This window comes from Blennius ocellaris (genome assembly GCF_963422515.1).
Source record: "Blennius ocellaris genome assembly, chromosome: 19".
NCBI lineage: Eukaryota > Metazoa > Chordata > Actinopteri > Blenniiformes > Blenniidae > Blennius > Blennius ocellaris.
This window is the reverse complement of record NC_137668.1, coordinates 12,702,377-12,723,422: the sequence shown is the minus strand read 5'-3', so window position 1 is coordinate 12,723,422 and position 21,046 is coordinate 12,702,377. Positions and strand designations below refer to the sequence as shown.

General features: G+C 39.1%; 3 protein-coding genes across 5 annotated transcripts in view; 1 reads left to right on the top strand and 2 right to left on the bottom strand.

Moving 5' to 3' along the window:
• Window positions 1-4,627: 4,627 nt before the first annotated feature.
• On the bottom strand, window positions 4,628-5,512 carry gpr141 (G protein-coupled receptor 141; the record flags this gene model as incomplete). The annotated part of the gene is made up of 1 exon (XM_080515265.1): window positions 4,628-5,512. One exon carries the CDS (start codon window positions 5,510-5,512, stop codon window positions 4,628-4,630), a length of 885 nt encoding a protein of 294 aa, XP_080371391.1.
• A 2,797-nt stretch (window positions 5,513-8,309) lies between these two features.
• On the bottom strand, window positions 8,310-19,624 carry pign (phosphatidylinositol glycan anchor biosynthesis, class N). Of its 2 annotated transcripts, none has more exons than XM_080515201.1 (29): window positions 19,504-19,624; window positions 18,756-19,007; window positions 17,254-17,375; window positions 17,025-17,123; window positions 16,810-16,916; window positions 16,491-16,615; window positions 16,212-16,342; window positions 15,999-16,118; window positions 15,840-15,880; window positions 15,683-15,742; window positions 15,433-15,525; window positions 15,261-15,316; window positions 14,183-14,261; window positions 13,460-13,642; window positions 13,231-13,370; window positions 12,859-12,958; window positions 12,664-12,756; window positions 12,295-12,386; window positions 11,871-11,976; window positions 11,679-11,787; window positions 11,487-11,589; window positions 11,286-11,388; window positions 10,817-10,903; window positions 10,591-10,646; window positions 9,750-9,825; window positions 9,445-9,518; window positions 9,146-9,188; window positions 8,937-8,989; window positions 8,310-8,783 (listed from the first exon to the last, which is right to left on the bottom strand). In XM_080515201.1, exons 2-29 carry the CDS (start codon window positions 18,980-18,982, stop codon window positions 8,660-8,662), a joined length of 2,802 nt encoding a protein of 933 aa, XP_080371327.1. In that variant the 5' UTR covers window positions 18,983-19,007; window positions 19,504-19,624; the 3' UTR covers window positions 8,310-8,659. The 2 variants fall into 2 exon arrangements, with proteins under 2 accessions (XP_080371327.1, XP_080371328.1); XM_080515202.1 differs by lacking the exon at window positions 19,504-19,624 and adding an exon at window positions 19,369-19,418.
• Window positions 19,625-20,107: 483 nt separating this feature from the next.
• Window positions 20,108-21,046, top strand: part of relch (RAB11 binding and LisH domain, coiled-coil and HEAT repeat containing) — a 29,631-nt gene continuing 28,692 nt past the window's right edge. For both annotated transcript variants that reach the window (XM_080515440.1, XM_080515439.1), the window contains exon 1: window positions 20,108-20,590. In XM_080515440.1, coding sequence (XP_080371566.1) covers window positions 20,128-20,590 — 463 coding nt within the window. In that variant the 5' untranslated portion in view covers window positions 20,108-20,127. The remainder of the gene's footprint in view (window positions 20,591-21,046) is intronic.

Genomic DNA, 21,046 nt, shown 5'->3' with positions numbered 1-21,046 from the left:
GCATGATTAGTGTGTTATTCTCACGGGAGCATGATTATGTGGGTTTATATTTGTATTTGAGTGTATGTCCTCCCCTGGTTACTAATCTAATCAATGGCAAAGTAATAGCCCAGATAAAATCTATAAAAACCCTAAGTGAAGAAAAAAACACTGATAGTTTCCTTTACCTTCACCATAAACACACCCTCTGTTAACATGCCATACATATATTGTCAGAAAACAAACATGGTCAAATAAGTACCCTAAACACAAAAAGAGTTGCTAGATTGAGTTTGTGAAAGTCATTATAAAGCATGATATTTTTTCTTCATGCTTATTATTATGAACATAACAGCTGTATATTTTACCCCTATGTATTTGCAAAGCACATCTTTCTATCACTTAGTTCATCTTTTTCATTCACATAACATTTAGATATGAAGAAATTAAATTAAATTTGTCCATAATTAATGTGCACTGCACTCATAAAGTAGTGCAAGAGACCATATGGTAGTCAAACATAACTGTGGAAACTGTGTATGGTCTATAATTGATCTTTTCCTACAAATGTTTACAAACAATTATGAAATGTAGATGATTGTGCAAGATTTCAGAAGAGGAAAACATTACAATATTACATTCCAATAGAGTCTTTGCACTTTAGTGCTCAAACCTTAATGAAAAGTTAGTCATTAGTGATCTTTTTTTCCTTAGGGCAGGGATGGCGTAAACTCATTGAATTACCACCATGTCATAAACTAATTAAATGTCCACACTCATCCTTTTCACATCAGGAGTGTCATTGTACTAATAGCATTGTGCGTAAATGTAATCAGTTTGGGGTATTGTGTTAGAGAATGGTGTAAATGATAAGAGGCGGTATTACGAGGTGCCATAGATCAGTAATGAATGGACCAATCAGAATGAAAAAAGGAGGACATGAGAAGACATGGAGATCGCAATTGTTACAAATGGCAGAGAAAAACATGTGAACCAGATGTCAATATTTGGCCACAGGGTACTAGCACAAAGTTAATATCGGATGCATGAATAAAGTGGTTAAAAGACAAGAAATTGAGGTCAACAACAAGAGAGAGAGAGAGAGAGAGAGAGAGAGAGCGAGAGAGAGAGAGAGTTGACCGATTACATTTTAACCAGGCTATGAGATTGTGCCTCTTGACTCATCATATTGTGAAGAGAGGAGAGGAATTCACTTCTTACAAACATGTTTAAAAAGACGTAACTCAAGTACATTTAAAGCAAAATGGCATAGCATATGCTTTCAAATCTGCTGATATAGCGATAAAAGGTGGTTTTCCACAGTACACTTGTGAATGATTGTTGGGCAATAAAGTTGCTAAAGTAACATACAAAAAAAAAAACATTTGAGGCTTGATTCTTTTAGCCTCACCTACCTCCCTGAAGTGCAAGGACAACAAGCATTTAAGGCTTTGGTGCAATGAAGCGTGTCTATGATCTATAATTTCTACTTTTTCTTCTAACTTGACAAATCAAAAGCACTTCTTGATATGTGTGGATGAAGGTAAAATGCTTCAGGCTTCTTCTCTTGAGTTGTTAATTTTATTTTGTTCATATTTGAGTAGAGAAAGTGAGGACATTTTCATTTGGTATATATATATATATATTTTTTTTTTAACTTGTATTGTCACTACACAGGATGGGATTCGATTCCAGACTGGGGCAATACGTGATTTGATGCAGAATTCCATACTAATATCTCAGTGAGAGTCAATAACAGCAGCAGAAAAGGTGTTTGGCGTTGATAGAGAATGTTTTTTCATGAGTGCCACCTCCTTACTCAGCTATGTTGCCCATCCCATAAGTGCAGAATCCTCACATATATGGCACAGTTTAAAAGGGAAATAAACAGGTTTTCCCAAGTTATAAAATGTATTGCACAGAAGCATTTTTTCAGGGAAGAAACCCTATACCAAATTAAAAATCGCCTACTTTTTGTAAAAGCTTATTTCATCATCTGCTCACAACATGATCCTTGAAGGAAACTGATTAAAAACCATGTTTATAACAATATGTGCTTTGTAATCATGGTCACGTAATAAAAAAGGGCCTTATGATTTCTTCCAGGACATAACAGAGATACCTCGTGTCCGCCTAGCAACGGAAAGCCCTCCATGGCCATAAAACCCAGTGCTAAGAGGTTATCTCTGTGTGAACCTGCCATAATACTGTCGCCCTATTTAGAGTGGAGGTTTTAATAGTCGCAGATGATCATCAGCCACCAAACCCACCCCGCTAAAATCCCTACTTCCTCAAACCCAGGCAGCAGTAAAATAAGCGCGCCATTTTGTAGACTAGTGCTACATCTGTAACCATCGCAAACTATATATCTACTTTTTATTTGTTGCTAGGTTATTCCATCGTTAAACTCTTAATCTGATCAAGTCTTTCCAGAAGATTCACAACACATAAAAGAAGAGACACTGCAAACTGCAGTGCATTACAAGACTTTGAACATGCAGAATGTAAGGTTGTACAATACAAAATCACTCAGGTTATATTCATAATAAACTCTTCAATGAGTGCCTTCGCCATAGACAACTACAGTAAATTGTCTCACTTTTGCACTTTATTGTATGATTGTTAGCTCTTTTCTGTGTTTGTATTCTGTTTCTACACTGATTGAAGTCAGGGGTACAGTGTGTGGGAGTAAGGATGACCATTGCCTGATTGTACTAATTACAAAAGGTATAAATCATTTTGAAGGACATTCAAAAATGTAATTGTATAGATTTAACAGGTGTGACGCAAGATGGAAAAGAAATGGAGAAAAGAAGGAAAACACACTTTGAATAGGTTATCATCCTTCCACTTACAATCTACTGCTTTTGTTACTGATTACATCCTAACGGAGATGAAATGGGCAATCACATGATCTTTACGGCACAGTATGCGTGACAGAGTGAGTCTTTCTTATCTCTTTTCACAAAATACTGTCTGGCAACAGAGAGGTGTGCTCTGCTTGCAACACATATATCTGCAACTGCAGTGTTTGTGTGTAAGTGTGTGAAGAAAGTGCAACTGTAACCCCCCCCCCCCCAAAAAAAAAAAAAAACCCACGTGATTTAGGGGAACATGTTGGCAAACTTCCTTGAAAGAAAACACCTTTACTTCCCCTAATTTCAGAAATTCATTGTAATGAGAAAATTCAAACCATTGTTAAAACTCATATCTTCTGTATGACTTCCAGTGTGACTATTTTCACGACAGGGCATTTAAAAGAAAGAAAGTTGACCTACCTGTGTTCCTGCTTCCGTTTTGGATGTGCATTTATCCAGGTGTACCGTTGTACTCCTGCAGTAAGCAGCTCTCAGTTAAGCGACTATGAGCATTGGGAACGGTGAAGATGTATGACAACATTAAAAGGTGAGGTTGTGGAGCTGAGCGGCTTATAATTCATGAAGCGACACATTGGATGGCGCCACCATAGCCCTGTCATTAGATCGATTTACTAAACAAACGCGAACTAGGGTGGGGATGTTAAACAGTAACCCAGCACCATAAAAAGAAGAAGAAAAAAAACGCAAAGGAAAAGATCACCAGGTGTGTGCGTGTGTGTGTGTGTGTGTGTGTGCACCTCCTCCAAGAACTGAAGGTTGGCGATTCAAGAGGTCTGAGGTAATGTTTCACAAAATAATGAATAAAAAGTAAAGATTTCGGAAAGTTGTTTCTCTTTTCAGCTTCGAGGCGGAGCACTTCAGCTGTGCACACAGAGGTTAAGCATGTGCAAACACACTTAAATATATACAGTTACCAATGTGTATTGTTTAATAAATAATTTAGAGCACAGGCTGGTGAGTCCACCCTCCTCTACACTGGACTGTACTAAAAGTACCAGGACGTGTATTTCAGGCACTCACCAGCAGATGGCAACAGCATAAAACAACAAATGAAGTTTTCCAGTGATAGTATAATTTCATTTTCTTTATTTTTAAATTAAAGCACGCTTTCAGGAAAAAAAGAAAAACATCAATATTAATAGTTTGATATTGGCTGCTACTGTATATGCAACATGATGTATGTGTCAACATGACAAGCTTCAGTGACAATTAGCAGTTAATACAAATCGAAATAGAAGAAAAAGGAACAGTTTCAATGAATAAAAAAAGGTTTAGCAAATCATAGCTGATAGAGGTAAAAATAAAACTTCAAAAGCTGAAAGTACAACACCCTTTTGATATAATAATGATAGCCTTTATGTTTGTCCGTGTAGTTATCTCAATTGAGTTAGTTCTTTTTTATTATGTATTATTTTATTATTTATCATTGTGTGCAGTATGGCTTGGTTGGTTAAGCGGTTGTCTCTCAATTGGGCGATTGCAGGTTCGAAGCCACGTGTCGAAGTGTCCTTGAGCAAAATAGTGAACCCCAAATAGCTCCCAATGGATGGACGGAGCGTGTTGCATGTGTTTGTGATTGTGGTGATTAACATTGTAAAGTTCTTTACAAACATTTCAAAAGGCTATGAGCAACAGTTTAAATCTCATTGTGCACACACACACACACACACACACACACACACACACACACACACACACACACACACACACACACACACACACACACACACACACACACACACACACACACACACACACACACACACACTTCATTTAGTTCTGCATGACAAGCACATGTTGCAGCTTCTCCCACCCAAGAAGGTGAGCATATCCAGACAGTTGAACGTAGTCACGCTGAGAAACACTTCATTCACGTCCTCCAAACGATGAATGTTCTCCAGGTAATAGAGTCGGAAAATGTGGTAGGGAACGAAGCAGACCACCATGATCAGGGCAAAGCACAAACTCTTCAGCTGAAATCCAAAGTCCTGCTGATAGGTGCATTCTTTTCCATGCTTCCTGTATAAAACTCTCAGGATGTTGGCTTGCAGGGCCGTCAATATGATGGCCACAACAATGACAAATGTACTGCTGATGTAGTTAACCTCCTTTGCAGACTCTATGTTTCCCCCAAACCTGAAGCAAATGCTTCTATTGGCAACGTTTCCCTCTATCTCTTTCCCATAGGAAAAATGAACAGCACAAGGGACTGAGACCAGCACCACGATCCACACCAAAGCACTGATAATGGCTGCGTACATCCTTTTTGAGGACGCCATGTGTGTGGCTTTCTTGTAAAAAATCAACAGACGAGTGATGAGGATAATCACGTAGAGGATAAATGACATGAACATGTGGATGTGGATCATACTGCTGACCAATTTACACCACCCTTTGCTCAAGGTCCATTTGTTAGTGGCGTAGTAGTAAATCCTAAATGGCACCGTGACAAGGAAGATGAAATGTGCAAAGATGAGGTTGAATACAGGGATGGAGGTGGTGGAGATAGAGGTCGATCTCAGGAAGTGCATCGTCAGGCTCAGGCTGATGGTACCACAGAGCAGGACCACTGAGTAGATCACTAGGAGGACCACATAGTAATGGTTTTCTGCGTCACCCGGTTGCTTAGATGTTTGTAACAGACCGGTAGTCATTATGGCACTAAAGGCTGTTGTTGATTGTGTGCTCTGGTTTTCAGTAGAGGCCATCTAAAACAGAAACAAATGAAGAATTACAGTTTGTTAAAAAATGTCAGTAAATCTGAGAAAATATATCACAAGATTATATCAGATTATCTTGTTTTTTTTTATTAATGCCATGCTGTTTAAAATGACAAGTGACGATGGTAATGCTTATTCGGCAATGGAAAATATTTGTTCCTTATTTTGTGAGTAATGAGTTCTTCAAAAAAAAAAAAGTTATGCGATGAATTTATATCAGTGCTGCTCTTTGACAATGTCTCTTCTGCCATAAACTTCTGATATATTGACATGAATGATGATGTGCTTTATATAATTGTTTTGAAAAAGCACCTTCAACCCTCTTTCAGTTCAGTCATGGTGAGTTTTCATTCAAAAATCGGAGGAAATACATAAAACTGTGACCCCATGTCACAGTCTTCATAAAATAGTGACAATAGAAAATGTTTCACAACCTTTGCTGCAAATTGTGCTGCAAATGTCCAATTAAGATACATTTTAACATAGTTAATGGCGCATAATGACGTGGATTTTTGGTTAATTTTCATGCATTTCATAATTTAAAGGGGTCCATCTAGTGTAATCATTTACTGGTTATACATCTTAGTCGGATCTGTTTGAAAACAACGAGAACAAGCAGCATACGGCGTACCTTAGTATTGTATGGACTTAGAGGGTTACAAACTACAGATATTGGTACTGTTCAATTATTAACTTGAGGAATGAAGAATGTAAAATGATACAATGACTGAACACAGCAAAGTCACAAAGTTTAACAATAGACGTACTTACTATTTAGACAGTGAAAATTTGGCTTCTGAATCCTCTCACCAGTTGGGGAAAAAAAGGTCCTTTACATCACATCCACATCGACTTCATCAAAGCGATGGTAAAGAAAGTTTTGTGTCCGGTTAAACATTTGTCTGTTTCCGTGTAGTTGCATGAGATTGGATGCTTTTGTGTGTGTGTGTGTGTGTGTGTGTGTGTGTGTGTGTGTGTGTGTGTGTGTGTGTGTGTGTGTGTGTGTGTGTGTGTGTGTGTGTGTGTGTGTGTGTGTGTGTGTGTGGTCAGAAGGAGGTGGCTTCACACGCACATATCATCACAACCACATTCAGTTGCTTCCTCATTCAGGTCACCTTTATTTAGACATCAGTTACTACTGAATATATATTTTGATACAATATCAGCTTATAGCATCTTCTTTTGGTTCAGCTAAGCTTACAAAGAAGATATTTTTGTTTTTACTTCAATATTCATGTTCATGTTCACATAAAGCCCTACCTTAAATGTGCAGACTGTATCAGCGATCCCCAACTGAAACTGAAAGCTGGTTCTACATGAGAGAATTGGCACAACTCAGAGTGAGACTACCTGACTCGAGTCTGAGTCAAGGCTGCAGCCCCTCTGTGCAAGATTTGCATGTTCTCCCTGTGTGTTCTTGTTGTTTTATTTCATTTATGTGAGTGGTGTTGGTCTCTTTGTGTTTTTACTGATGATCTTGGTGTAATCAGTGTGGATTCCACTGGGATCCACTCCAGGGCCCGGTGACTTGTTTTGATTAAAGCATTATTCAAGATGGATTTTTTTTTAAATTTCCATATAGCAAGGGTAGCCAGGTCAGATATGAAGCAGTCTGTTAGGATGTGGTGACACCGGCAGTGATGGTGACAGATATACCTGTCTTCTGTGAATATGGCAGCAAGTTCAACCACAAAGTCAAATTCCAAAAGCACTACAGGCAAAATAAATATATACATTGATATTTTCAGCATCACTAATGCAAATCGCAATCTATTCATAAATATAATATAATATATTATTCTTCTAACCATATTGTAGACTGTAGATTTGCCAAAATTTTACATAACGAAACTCTTTTTCTGGTCACGTTTGGCCACAGGGCTGCATTGGTTGCAAAGTGTTGGGAAAGCATATGGCTGTATGTTTGGTCAGGTATGGTTCTCTTGCAGCATCTTCTCAACAAATACACAGCTAAATCTTCCAAGGAGTTTCCCCAACTACACAACAATACCAGTTTGATTATGTTCATGGTACATGCACCAAGACTATGCGTGTTAAGCACTTTACTACTTTCCAGCTCTGCTGTACATGGAGCAGCTCTGTAAAAAAAACATATTCTCGTAATGACATATAAGGATATCTAAAAAATGGGTTAGGGTTATCTGTTCAACAAAAAAAAACAAAAAAAACAATATTTGCCCATGTAGCAGAAACAGGAAACCTTTTACTGGCATCTAACAATAGGTACATTAGAATGGAAATGAAGAAACAATCGTGTAGCATCTGGAAATTTAGCGTTACCAATAGTTATTAATAATTTATAGTGGTTATGCAGCAGTAATACTTATAATATAATGTCAAGGTGAGGGAGAATTTGTTTTTGTTTGTACTGAAGAATTTGCTGTGTCGTCTGGCCTTTGACAAACTGTCAATTGCCTGAAATCTGCTGTAAGTGAAATGTTTTTTTTAGATTTAAATCTCAAATTTCACACCCATTGCCATACTCATAGACATGCATGACCTTCTAAATGCCTTCGAGTACACACACTCTATACAATCCAAACACAGAGAGACAATCAGTCACACCAACAAGACATTTTGAGTCACAAAATAACCACAAGGGCATACAACCAGTTTCAAGAAAAAAGGATTCCACACGTTTCCAAAACAGTCCACCAGTTTTATTGGTTCACATCATTTCTCCATGTAAACAAGATGCTTTTTAGGTAGCTTTGCAGGAAATAGTGTTTCATACTTAAGAATGATATGCAGGTCATAAATCAGCAGCTTCATTCACAGTCAAATATTCAAGTAGCCTTAGTGAGTTTAATCAGCAAAAAGTTAAAAATAAGTGTATTTGTACAAAAAATATAGTGCAAACTGTTCTGAACAAAAGAGTCAGCCCACTCTGTGGGATTTCCTAAAGTTAATTACTACACAATTCCCTAAATCAACACCTTATCCCATGTTGTATACAAACTCTGATGTAATAATACAAAAGCAACACAAACATATTCAACAAAGTTATATAAATACATTGTTTTTGTTCCAGTTATGAGTGTACAATTGTAGAAGTTTGTTTTAGGGGAAGTGCATCTTTGTTTTTCGCCATAGGATGAGTCTCTTTGAGGTGAGAATATGTGTGACCACGCTGAGCAACATCAGGAAAATTGTCATTGACATCACGATAACATAGTGGCTAATGCTGCAAGAGATACACAGAGACTGGCATGAGAATGTGCACATGTATGCTCTGCACAAATGACTGAAAAAAGCACACGATTGAGATGGGCAGTGGATAATTATTCAATTTATTAATAAAAAATAAATAAAAAATTGCATTTCCTGGATAACTGACCTTGTGCCAATGTCCAACCAGCTGCCATAGTCTTGCACCAGGAAGAAAAAATGCTGAAGACAGAAAGGCAGAGTTACAAAAGACAAATGTGAGGCTTACATGCAATTTAATTTGAAAAGATAAGGGAGATGTCTATTTGAAATCATTATATTGTCACATCTAAGGTCACCAAAATGAAATCAAACCATTTCATAAAGACAAAGTCTTACCAGAGCCATCAAATCGGAGATTACCAGGACGATAAGGAACAAACTGGAAGAGAAATAGCAAACAAAAGATCAAACAAATACAAAAGAAATCATACAGTACCAACTTGTGGAGTATTACAGGGACATCTCACATGCAGCATTTTAGTGAAGTGATTTGAAAAGATGTTGAGATTAACTCTGTGTCCACTTTAGTTCGCAAAGCAGATCAAAGATTGTAACAGTGGCACAGGGAGCATAGATAAACCGATCCAACACATTAACTGCAGTATTTCATTTTAAAGGGCTGCAGTACAGGTTACCTTCTTGACGAGAGCTGTGTTGCAACCTGAATGGTCTCAAATGTGCACATCACTATGATGAACGGAATGATAACCTAAAAGATGAAATTACAATTTAAAGACATGGAGGGTTCATGAAATATAAAATATATCAAGCACACTGAGAGCAGTGTTGCTAACAGAGATACCGATGACAAATTGCTTTCAGGAAGTGATGATTGACTTGAAAGAGGCTCACAATGTGGCTGACTACTTCTCCTTTTTTTTCTTTAAGAAACAGTGAGGAAACTAGATTTAAAAAAAGGGTTTAAAATGGAGTAGAGTACCTTCCACATCATCAGTCCTCCCATGATGAAAGGGTTGAACACAGTTAGGAAACAATAAACAGATGCAGGGTCAAAACTATACAAAAAAAGAAGAAGAAGTGGAAGAAGAAGAAGAAGTGACTACAGATTACACACAACAATATACAACCTTTCAAATCTAAAAAGCAGTCTGAAAGTCAAGGCAATATTTAGGGCTAATGTAATAAACCTGGTAGAATTCAAAAATCAAAACAAAATCACGTGCACAGTGCTGAGAATGATACAGTACTTTCACAGATCAATATTTCCTTCCTGTTTTCAGATCGCCGTCACACATCATTACAGCATGTCTCCACTTATAATGCAACTGTACTGGTTGCCACGAATGTAATGTCCCTTACTGCTCAGCTTGTGGCAGTAAAGACGTCTGACTTAAGACTTGTACCAAATCAAACATGTGGATCAAGAATCGGAAACACATTTGCTACCATATATTTGTTGTTACTCTACTTAGAAATAGTACCAGATTGTTTATTCTTAATTGTAAAAATAGTTTTTTTTTTTTTTTTTTAAAGGGGGGGGATATTCCGGATGGACCACACAGCTAGTACTTGCATTGGGCTTGGCGTGTTTGCAAGTACTTCATGTGATATTTTGGGTTTTGTCCTAGTAAGATGGTGTCCAGTCAAAAATCTAAAAGTCAAAAAGTGTTTGAGCTTATTTTCTGACATTAAACTGCCTGCAGAAGTGAATATCGGCGTGTGCCTTCAGTGCAATGGATATACCTCCACCACTGACAAACACATCCTCCCACACTTTACACCACACATAAGTACACACACAAATTGAATTACTTGCATACCTATTAATAGATGCTATGTTTCCTGTGCCAAAGAAAGCTGTTATTATGAAGAATACCTGAAGCAAATGCAGAGTCAAGGAAATCTCTAAAACAATGTTCACCTCAATACGCAGTGAAGGCAAGTGTGTTATACGATTTATTTTTTTTAAAGTGCCTCCTCAGGTGCAAATGTTCATGATACTAAAGCACAAACATATCTGTTGAAAAATGATCTTAACAAGGATACAAAAAAATAGGATCTCCTAATATCATCCAGCTTCAGTTGTCGGACCCTGGTGATGTCGATGTTTGCAGAGAAGTCAATTACAGACAACTGAAACAACATACACACACACACACACACACACACGCAAAGCAGTTGATATGGGGCCAGTTGATTGCTATTGATAAAGTAACTCGCTCTAAAATCCATATCTAAATGTCTTGGATGAATGCACTACACATCAACACTATTTGTACATTTGGACTAATGCTGTGTACACATACTTCCTCTCATTTATTTTAGGTTAATATCGAAAAATGGTCATGTAAGAATAATCACAAGTTTATTCAAAATTGAGCATTAAGATTTGTTGTTGTCTAGGTTTAAAAACATTCACCAACACTGATTATTAGTAGATACTGTATATATACAATACTGAGAGTACCTGTGAGACTTTAAAAATTTGCTGAGTTGTAATACGTAATGGATTTACCTCTTGCCTGCTAGAAACTCCCTGAGAAAGCAGAGCTTCCTGTTCAATGTTGATCCACACAAACATCAACCAGGATAAAACGGGGGGGAACAATGCCTCTAACCTGGGTATGAGGAAACAAAAACACAAAATGAGCTATCATTGCTGAATTGCACTACATAATATAAAAAGACAGACTTGCGTGCACATTTGTGATCTTACCCAGTGCTGAGCAGCAGGTATGTGGATGTAAGAGACAAGAATATGCTGAGGAGTCGGTGGAAAAGACGAGTTGAGCTCAGCAACGGGACAAATATAGAAGATGCTGAGAAAAGAGAATAGATGGCAGAGGACTGGTGTGTCTGAAGATCCAGGGAAGCACAAACAGAGGGTTTGACAGTCTAATAAAACTACCTAATGTGCTCCAGCTGATGACTTGGTTCAGGAGTGGTAGGCCCTGTTTCTGCTGCAGGCTGGCGTGTGTTAGGGATGGCACGTACGCACACACGGCCACATGGAGCATCTGTTAAGTTTGAAACATTAATTTTTTGGGGGGGGTGATGCAACCGCATATATTAACACAACATGTCACACAGCGGGGGTTACCTGAGTGACAAACTGCTGTTTGTCACCGAGATGCAGCGACGTCTTCTGTCGTGATGACCAGAGGAAACAGGCCGAAGTGAAGAGAGTGAGCAGCCCTGCACAAATACTGAGCAAATAACAGGATGATGTTTTTAATCACATATTCAATGCACACAGCCTAACACCACACTTTTCATTACTTTTCCACATTTTGATATATTTCCACACTAATACAGTAATGATGATTCCACCTATATTTTTTTCAATTTAATGCAACTATAACATTAAAAAAAACAAAACAGATTTTATTACTTTGTGGTGGCATTCAGACTTTCTAAAGCATAGTGAACAAAAATATTTCCTTGTACTGACCTGAATGTTTTACCCTCAGGGGGAATTGTGGTGAACCTTCTGGTAAATCTAGGCAAATAAAGGAAGTACTCACACCAGATGCATGTTCGGCTCTCTGCCCACAACAGGCATCATGGGGAAGGCAGCCAAACACAGACAGCCAAGAAACCAGCTCACTGAGCGCATCTAGACAGAAATAGCAACAATAAGAAAATGTAGCATGAGATACTGAAATCTTGCACTTGTGACTTCCACAAAGTACTTCATGCTTTTGTTTGGGTTTTTTTTCTTTATTTCATAACCAATTTCTTTAGAGTAATACATTACTCTTGTATAAAATGACCCTACACTTCCTGGAGACAAACTATTAATACCATTAATACAAAACACTGTTTGGCAATAAATTAGAATGACTTCCCCCGGTATAGTGATGCTGCGGGGACCGACAGTGTGTGACAGTTACCTTGGCCTTGCCAAAGAGCCCTGACAGCAGGGGCCAGAGAGAGAGGACAGCCAGGCCCACAGTCAGCATGGCACGATGGAAGAAGCTCACCACCTGGTGGCAGCAGAGATAAATAGCAAGCCAAGCGATGGCACAATCTCATACTGCATGTGAGTGTGGCACATTTAAAGCCATTACAAATTTAGAGACCCCTACCAGCAGCTCAATCCCAAATGCCACAAGAACAAAGTACCCCATACATTTCCAAATTGGCAGAGAGGGGGCTGAATGAATTACATCTGTGATGGTTCCAAACCTGAAAAAGACCATTGACGCAACAGGTTATTTTTGTGATAAAAGCAATATATGTAAAACAGCTGAGGTGACATTCCCTTTTTATACTTACAAAGGGGAACTACAAATGGAGAAGATGCAACTTCAAAAGGGTCTAATTAATACCTCACAACAGCTGTGGCAGACATGCATGCAAATGTGTCGGATGCAAATTGCCTTCAGTGAAAGACTCCTTTATTTGCCGATATTTTCAATGTGTTTTCATCGACTTGTTTTAATGTGTTTGTTACTCACTCTTTGAGGACAGAGTACCACACAGGGACAGGCAGCAGGCAGTAAATGTAATAGGTAAATGGGCTCCTTTGGATGAGCAGAAACACGGTGATCACTGCTGCTACACATATACAGAGCCACGCCAAGCTACGGCTGGGAATCTGCACACAGAGGAGCAATACACATTCAACAGGCTGTTTAAGCACCAGTACAATAAAACAGGGATTGCACTTTTGCTGTGTGTCCTAACCTGTTTAGTGAGATTAGGGTGTCTATTGAGGCTGGCATGAGTCTTCAGTATTACTAAGATGACGTATGAGGTCCAGCCGACAAATCCCAGCACCACACTGCAACCCAGGAAAAACCTGTCGTAGGTGTGGTAGTACACGAGGCCCTCCAGAGAGCGGGATATGAGAGACTGGCAAAGAGAGACCTGATGGAGACAGAAGAGGGGATATCAAATGAGACGCTTTTGCAATAGCAAGCGTCTCCTTCTTTGATTTCAGACTGCTCCCTTCAACACAGGAATTTACATTTTTTTTTTCCCAGTTGGAGCTGTGCTCAGAGATCCACAGTAGTGACCCACTATGGGATTTGAACAAGAAACGGCCTGAGTATCAAGGCCTCTACTAATCTTCTTTCGCAAGTATCAAGAAAGAAGAAATACAATTAGTGCTTCTATTATGCTATTTAAATTTGACGCACTACAATGCATCTTTTATTATACTGGGATTACAATATTTCACCTGCTCCTGTAGCGAATGGAACAACAGAAATGAAATTTTCACTGAAACATTACATAAGAGTCATGCTCAGATTTACAGACAATATCAGTTTTCAAAATATGTGGAAACATAACATCAACAGATCTAAATAACAGATTATTTCAATATATCCCAAATTACATTAAAGCAGTCTATAATTACGTGCATCTTTTATTTACCAATAGACTGAAGAGTTCACCGATACTCACCGCATCATCATACTTCTCCAGTTGAATCAGTATTCGAGCCTTGTGAATAAATTCTGCTTGCTTAGACTCAGTTAGAGGTCTGTGCAAAAACAAAGAAACAATCTAATTACGATGGCGTCTAAAAAGCAATTTACAAGTTAATTTAAATCTCTTAACTTGTTACAGACAAACTGTTTGACTTTACGACACAAAAGGTTATTTGGAAAAAGGCAAATAGAAAGCAACAAAAAAATATATCTATATTTCAAACTAATGTATATTCTTTTTTTTTCAGCCTTTTTGAGGTGTTCCTTAAAGATCTGTGTATTGGGGATTTTAACTATATATATTTATCTAAATATTTCACAATTCTTAGGCTGAAAGTCATCTAAATGGGCTATGCCCCCGTTGAGGGTTGCCTATATGCATTATTGAGCATTGCTGTCGACCAACAGTAGTAATGTGTTATTTACAAAAGGTACACAGAATATGTGTACAATTAAGACCAAATGAGTCTTATAGATTTATTTCCGTGTATGTCTTGAAATAAATACACTCAACTGCAGTAGTTTTTTGTATGCACTCTTTGTTAAAAGCACAATTTTTCAAATCTTTTACTTAAATTAATAGACCACCCTAAATGGGAAAAGGAGACGCGTTGCTAAAGCAAATGAGAAAAACACTATGGTGGTTATTAATCAGCAGAAATGATACTAAAATGACACCTACCAGCTATTATTATCGTCGACAAATTTTCCCTACATTCAAGCATTTGCTACAATTTCCAATGGATAGTTTAGAAGAAAACATTTGCCCAAGTTACCAAATATAATGACTTGCCTAATGAAGGGGTTACACAAACCGTAAAGATTAGTCAGTGTCTCATCCTCTAAATCCGCTATTGCATTTACATTACATTATAAAAGAAGACAGCTGTGTTGAAACAAGGCTGGGTGTGTTGTACGTGGTGCCAATCAGCCTGTTACAAATGCTTTTATCTTTTTACATGGAATCCTTTGCTTGGATGGTTGAAAATAACAGTATCATGTAAATCTGTGTTCTTAACTGAATCAAATAATAGTGGTCCACTTTTACTTACTGGTAAGGTGTGAAGAGAAAAGACAAGGTTGTCTCCTTTCTCTGGCTCATTTTTGTCTATAAAATAAAAAAAAAAAGTAGTAGAGTAGTAGTAGTATGAGTCGTGAGCATTTGTGAAAAGAGGGGTCTGCATTGTACAACTATAAATTATTGTTACTTATTACTGAACATACCTTGAACTGCTCCAGTATTTGAATAGCATTAGTATACATGCTTTCTGCCTTAAACTGTTCACTGTTGTTCAGGTAGAGAAGAGGCAGGACCCCCTAATGAGACACAAATACACAGAAACACTTGTGAAATCTTAAAACCCAGACCAGTAGTTAGCAAATATCCTATAACAATGTATTCTTGGAAAACCTGCAATGAAGAAAATGTGATCTTGACAAGAGTGAATTACCAAGAGTTAATTACTTGACTTACAACAGAGTTAACAGGAATAGGCACACCGATGAGGGAAGCCATGAGAGGGGCAATGTCAGCCTGCAAAAACACAGAAATATGATATCTTACTTCCTATTGCACTGTATAACTTAATATACAGATAGAACAGTGTATATAGCAGTGGTAACAGCCTCACCTGATTGACATCAACTCTCTGAAGGTGTTCAAGTTTCCAGTCTGATTGAAAAATCACAACAAATTACGACAATTACATCATTTTTTTAAAAAGAAAACAGAATAAAGACTAAATAATTAATCCGGGTTATAACATGAATAATTACTTGGTTCAGATTACCTTTTAAGTACCCATCTGTGTACTGTTGGGGTTCTGTAACTATGTGAGCTTTATTAACCCCAGCTCCCCACACCACTAAAGGGGTGAGAGTTTCGGAGGGATGGCCGGCACCGTGGGAACCTGCAGGTACACAAATATGTCAAAATATAAAGCGGCATTAATTTAAATAATCTAGACGGATGGATGGATAGATGGATGGATCATGAGTCTTACCCCAGTTTGTCATTCCATGATCGGATGTAAAAACATAAGCTGTCCTGCCATCGTAGTCAAAGAATTCCTCTACCATTGACACCAGCTCAGCTACACCAGAATCTACTAGAACAATATTGTCCAGATATTCTCTGGAGAGAAAAAAAAGTACAAGTAAAACATTTGTGAATATTGGAAAAAAAGGTTATTGAGAAGGATGAATAACCATAATGCAGTCAGAAGTAAGATGAAAAATAATCACGTCATAAAATAACATTCTCAAAAAAGTATCTCACTCACTTTGACATTGGTCTGTGAGCATGTCCATTAGTGTCAATCCCCAACAGGTGCAGGAAGAAAATGTTCTTATCCTCGCGCACACTGGCCCTCAGAGAGGAGTTAGACTTAGCTGAATTAAAAAAGGCCTGGAACAACAATCAAATAAAGTTCTTTAATTCAAACAAATGTCTAAAAAAAGGACTAATAGAATCTGGTTTTATATAAGCAGATACTGGTTAGTATGAGTAGAAGCTCCTTGGATATACTCAACATTTTACTCAGTCAAATTAAGAGATTATTAGCAAATGTTATATCACAACAGTCATGTTTACTGTCATACTTTAACTTGTGTGAAAACCCAGCTGTCCAGCCTGGAGGCATCTGTGGAGGCAAAGTCCTCCTCCTGTGCTGGGTATGTGTGAGTATACACATGGTCTCCGCTGGCACCTGCGAGAACCAAAACCGGAAATTATGTTTTACACAATGAATGTGTTATAGATGAGATGTTTGTGTAAATGTGTGTCCATTGTGTGTGCATTGTGTGTGCTTGTGTACCTTTGGCAAACATAGGTAGGATATCAGGGCTGCCCCAGCACCACGTATGTCTGCTCTCATTAAAAACAGAGTCAAACTCTACAGGATTTTCCTTCCAGCCTAAAAACAAAGCACAAAAACAGTCACCTGTAGTTAAGAGGCACCCAGAAGCAAGTGAGTGAAAAATACTGACTTGTTGATTGCCTGTATAGCTTTTTATTGAAGGAGGACACACACAACATAGTCATACCTTTTGCGACTGCACTAACATCCTCGTAGAAACCTGCGATGAGAGCAACATGACCTGGTCGAGACTCAGTAGGGACACGCGTGTGTGACACACCCCAGGTACCCATGTCTTCGATGACACTCCTGATAGGAAGGACATTGTCACATCATGTTAATTATCGTTTTTAACACAAGGTTTCTGCAAAAGATTTGAGAAAAAAAACCCCAACCTATAACAGCTAGACGCTAAATACATTTAACATGTTTCCCTCGGAAGACTGCAATATTTTTTAATTGACAAGCAGGTGAGACTCACTGTATTTTTAATTCAAATTAGTGGTTTTGACCCCATCTAACCATCCGTCTGGATTCTTGCTTGTCAGTGTGAATCAGAGATTATGTCCAAGTAATTTCTTAAAAAGCTTGAAGCAGATCAATAATGCAAAAGCAAGAGCACTGACAGGAACAAGAGATTTATTTTTTTTGACATCATGCATGTTTATCTTTGTTTCCTTTATGTAGAATAAAAACAGGAATCTAAAAAAGATATCCTTACATGGCCTTGAATCATTCCATTTAATAGACCAATGCCATGTTAGCCTAAAAGAAAACATCCCTCTTATTAGTGGATCGTACACTCTGCAATAGTGAAAAGAGTTAGAGCTATCTTCTGTGGAACAAGCTGTATGTTTTTTTTTTTTTTGGGGGGGGGGGGTAATCTCTAATCAACTATGGTTTTAAGTGAGGGATTAAAACTTAGTTTAATGGATGTGGGAACCCCGAATTATTCCTCAGATGTGAGAATTTGTGATGCAGAAACACCTTCCCTCTGCCCTCCATGCATTTAAATACCACTATCGCAAAACTTTAACTGAGTTCAAGTCTGATGACCTTGTTATGAAATGTATTCAACCATCTGCAATGTCATTTTATCCAAGTTAGAGTTGCCGGGTGCTGCAGCTGATCCCAGCTGACTATGGCATAGTTCACCTGAAAGAGTCACCAGCCAATCACAGAGCAAACAGAGAGACAGTGACACACTCACATTCACACCTACAAGCAATTTTAGTCTCCAATTACACTCAAATGCATGGTTTTGACCGATAGGAGGAAACCAAACTACTGGTAAAAAAAAACAACCTCATAGGTAAAACATGCAAACTTTGTAAATAAAGGTGCCTATATCTGGACTGAAACCAGGGATATACTCACTGTGAAATTATAGTGCTAACCACCACACCACTGTGTGACCTCTTTTCATGAAATTGTTTAACATAAATTATACATAGCTGAATAAAATGCACTTTCTGTTCTAAATTGCATATTTCATACACCTAGATGTCAGCTCTTCATATCATTGTTAAGCACAATTCACCAAGCATTGGATTGTTCACCCACTAATAGGGAACGTGAGCTGGGATTAGACTGTCTTATGACAGGTTAGTTTTATCCCACCGATGTCGTGTGCAATAGACATCACACAACACCACATCAAAACAAAGTTCTTAATACCAAGTTTCTCACCTCAGGTATGGGACTGTGGAAGAGCCATTGGACAGGAACATGAACAGACTGTCTGCTCTGAGGCCATCGGCCACTACTAAGACCAGTCTGGAGGCGGGGGGCACCAGTGGTATGAACTGAGGTGTCATGCCATGGACGAGGGGAGAGGTGAAGTAGATGTCAAAGATGGAGATGAAGAACACCACATGGACTGTCAGCCCAACCAGGAAAAATGTGATCATCCTCATCCTCAAGTGTCAACACCAGCAGTGGCTATGAAGAACAGAGAGTGGATTTAATTCACTTGAGGTTGACAGAAGGTGAAGATAAGAAAACAGACAAATAAAGAGAGAATAAAACGATTCAGGCAGACAAAGTTATAACCTTTTTTTTGCATCCCATTCAGGATTGACAAGTTGTGCCAAGTATGTGGAAGTATGACACATATATTGTGTGAGCAGACTGGTTTGGACAAACTGACAAGTGGAGACCGCTTACGGGTTAAGAGGAGGGTTAATCCTTCCTCAGCCATATGCCATTAGTTACAACGCAGAACAATGGCTGTTGCTAAAACACATTTTACTCTTATGCAAGAAAGTTATGTTTCAATTAGAGTCAGGCAAAAAATGCGTACCTGCATAAAACGTCCGTGGAATCAGATTTTAAAGACAAGAAAGACTGCTTGGTTCAAGAATGAATGGGGGGGACTGATCTACCTCTATCATTACAGCCATGTAACTAGACTATTACACCTATACTTCTATTTTACCTTCGTCGATAACGAGATGCGTATTCTAAAATCCCGACAGGCCAAGCCCTTGTCGGACGGAACAAGGTCAACGTAATCTTTATGTGTTAACTTCTACTGTCCTCTTTCTAAGAAGATTACAAGAAGAAATTCGGACAGCGTGAGCATCCACTTCCTTGTTGTGACTTTGACGTTATTTGGTGACGTACTCAACACAGGCATTGTGGGTATTGTAGTCATTACGCACTCAATTAAACAGACATTCCTTTTGAGGTGCATTGAACCCAAAATACATTTAATGCCGGGGTTTGTTTTGATCATTTTTTTCATAATATGCTGTAGTTTTTCTGAAAACCTATTATTCAGAGCTTATGTTTTTGACATTAGCAAGCATAGCTATCAGCTGTCAAATGGTAAAATCTGCCCTGCCCAGTTTTCCTTTCTATTTCCATAAAGGTCCAATCATCTTTGTGTATTTAATCAAATGGGCGGGTTTTCGTGAAACTTCCCTCCTATTCAACCAATCACGGACTCGCATCCCTTCCCCTCACAAAGCCACCTCCCAAACCTCGGCTAGCTGGATTTCCATTCAGGAAGAAGCGGCTTTTATTAGCTTAGCCAGCTAAATATCTTTATAGTGCAAAAATGGCGTCGATCAACCCGTTCAGTCTGAGTGACTCTGAAGAAGAGGTTGAGCGGCGCCCCAACGAGACGGTTGACACAGGGAGGAGCCCGAGTGACGGAGCGCCAGGGCCGCCGCCGGGCAACCCGTTCTCTCCGCCGGCGGACGCCGAACCCCCGACGCTGCTGCTGTCTAGCAACCGTACGAGCCCCAGCGGTGATGTCGGCATGTCGGCGTCGGCCGCGGCCACGGCCACCTCCGCTATGACAGGCAGCTCCGAGTCGCGGGTCTCTGTGGATGTCATCGCCGCACAGCTCTTGCGGGACCAGTACATCCTCACGGCCCTGGAGTTTCACACCGAGCTGCTGGAAGCGGGCAGAGAGCTGCCGCGACTGAGGGATTATTTCTCCAACCCCGGCAACTTCGAGCGGCAGAGCGGCACTCCACCTGCCAAAGACCAGGTGCTCGGACCCGGGGGACCGCTGAGTAAGTGCCGTCAGATGCTCCCGGTGCGAGCGATCCGCTGGGTTTGTCGATAAAGACGATGTGTCACACAATTAGCCTGGTAGCTAGTTAGCGTTAGCTTGAAACAATTGGTTTGGAAGCCAATCGATGTTGTGATCTCCGCTGCCTGCACCTGCCCTGCTGCTCCAGGCCGCAGGCAACAAGCATCAACACGGGATCAGTACAGGATCACTTCAGGATGATCGGTTTGCGTGTGACAAAACGATTAATTAAGAAGGTATACACACCAGCGTGTTACAGAAACCTGAATGTACACGCACCTGTTTTGTTTTTGTCTTTAGGTCAACAGGAGGTCAGAGGTCAGGAGGGTGCGTATATAATCTCAATTTGATGCTCTACATGCTCTACTGCATAGCAAATAGATCAATCAGACTTTGAATACAAGGCTGCATTTAACAGGAGTTTAGTAGTTTTGTT

Excerpts from the sequence above, each read along its gene's own strand:
- pign (XM_080515201.1), bottom strand. The coding sequence starts at position 18,982 with ATGAGGATGATCACATTTTTCCTGGTTGGGCTGACAGTCCATGTGGTG. Across the intron at positions 11,977-12,294 it reads GAGCCGAACATGCATCTGGT|TATTTGTGCAGGGCTGCTCA; the intron begins GTGAGTACTTCC and ends TTATTTGCTCAG. Across the intron at positions 10,904-11,285 it reads GAGTTTCTAGCAGGCAAGAG|TTGTCTGTAATTGACTTCTC; the intron begins GTAAATCCATTA and ends ATGTTGTTTCAG.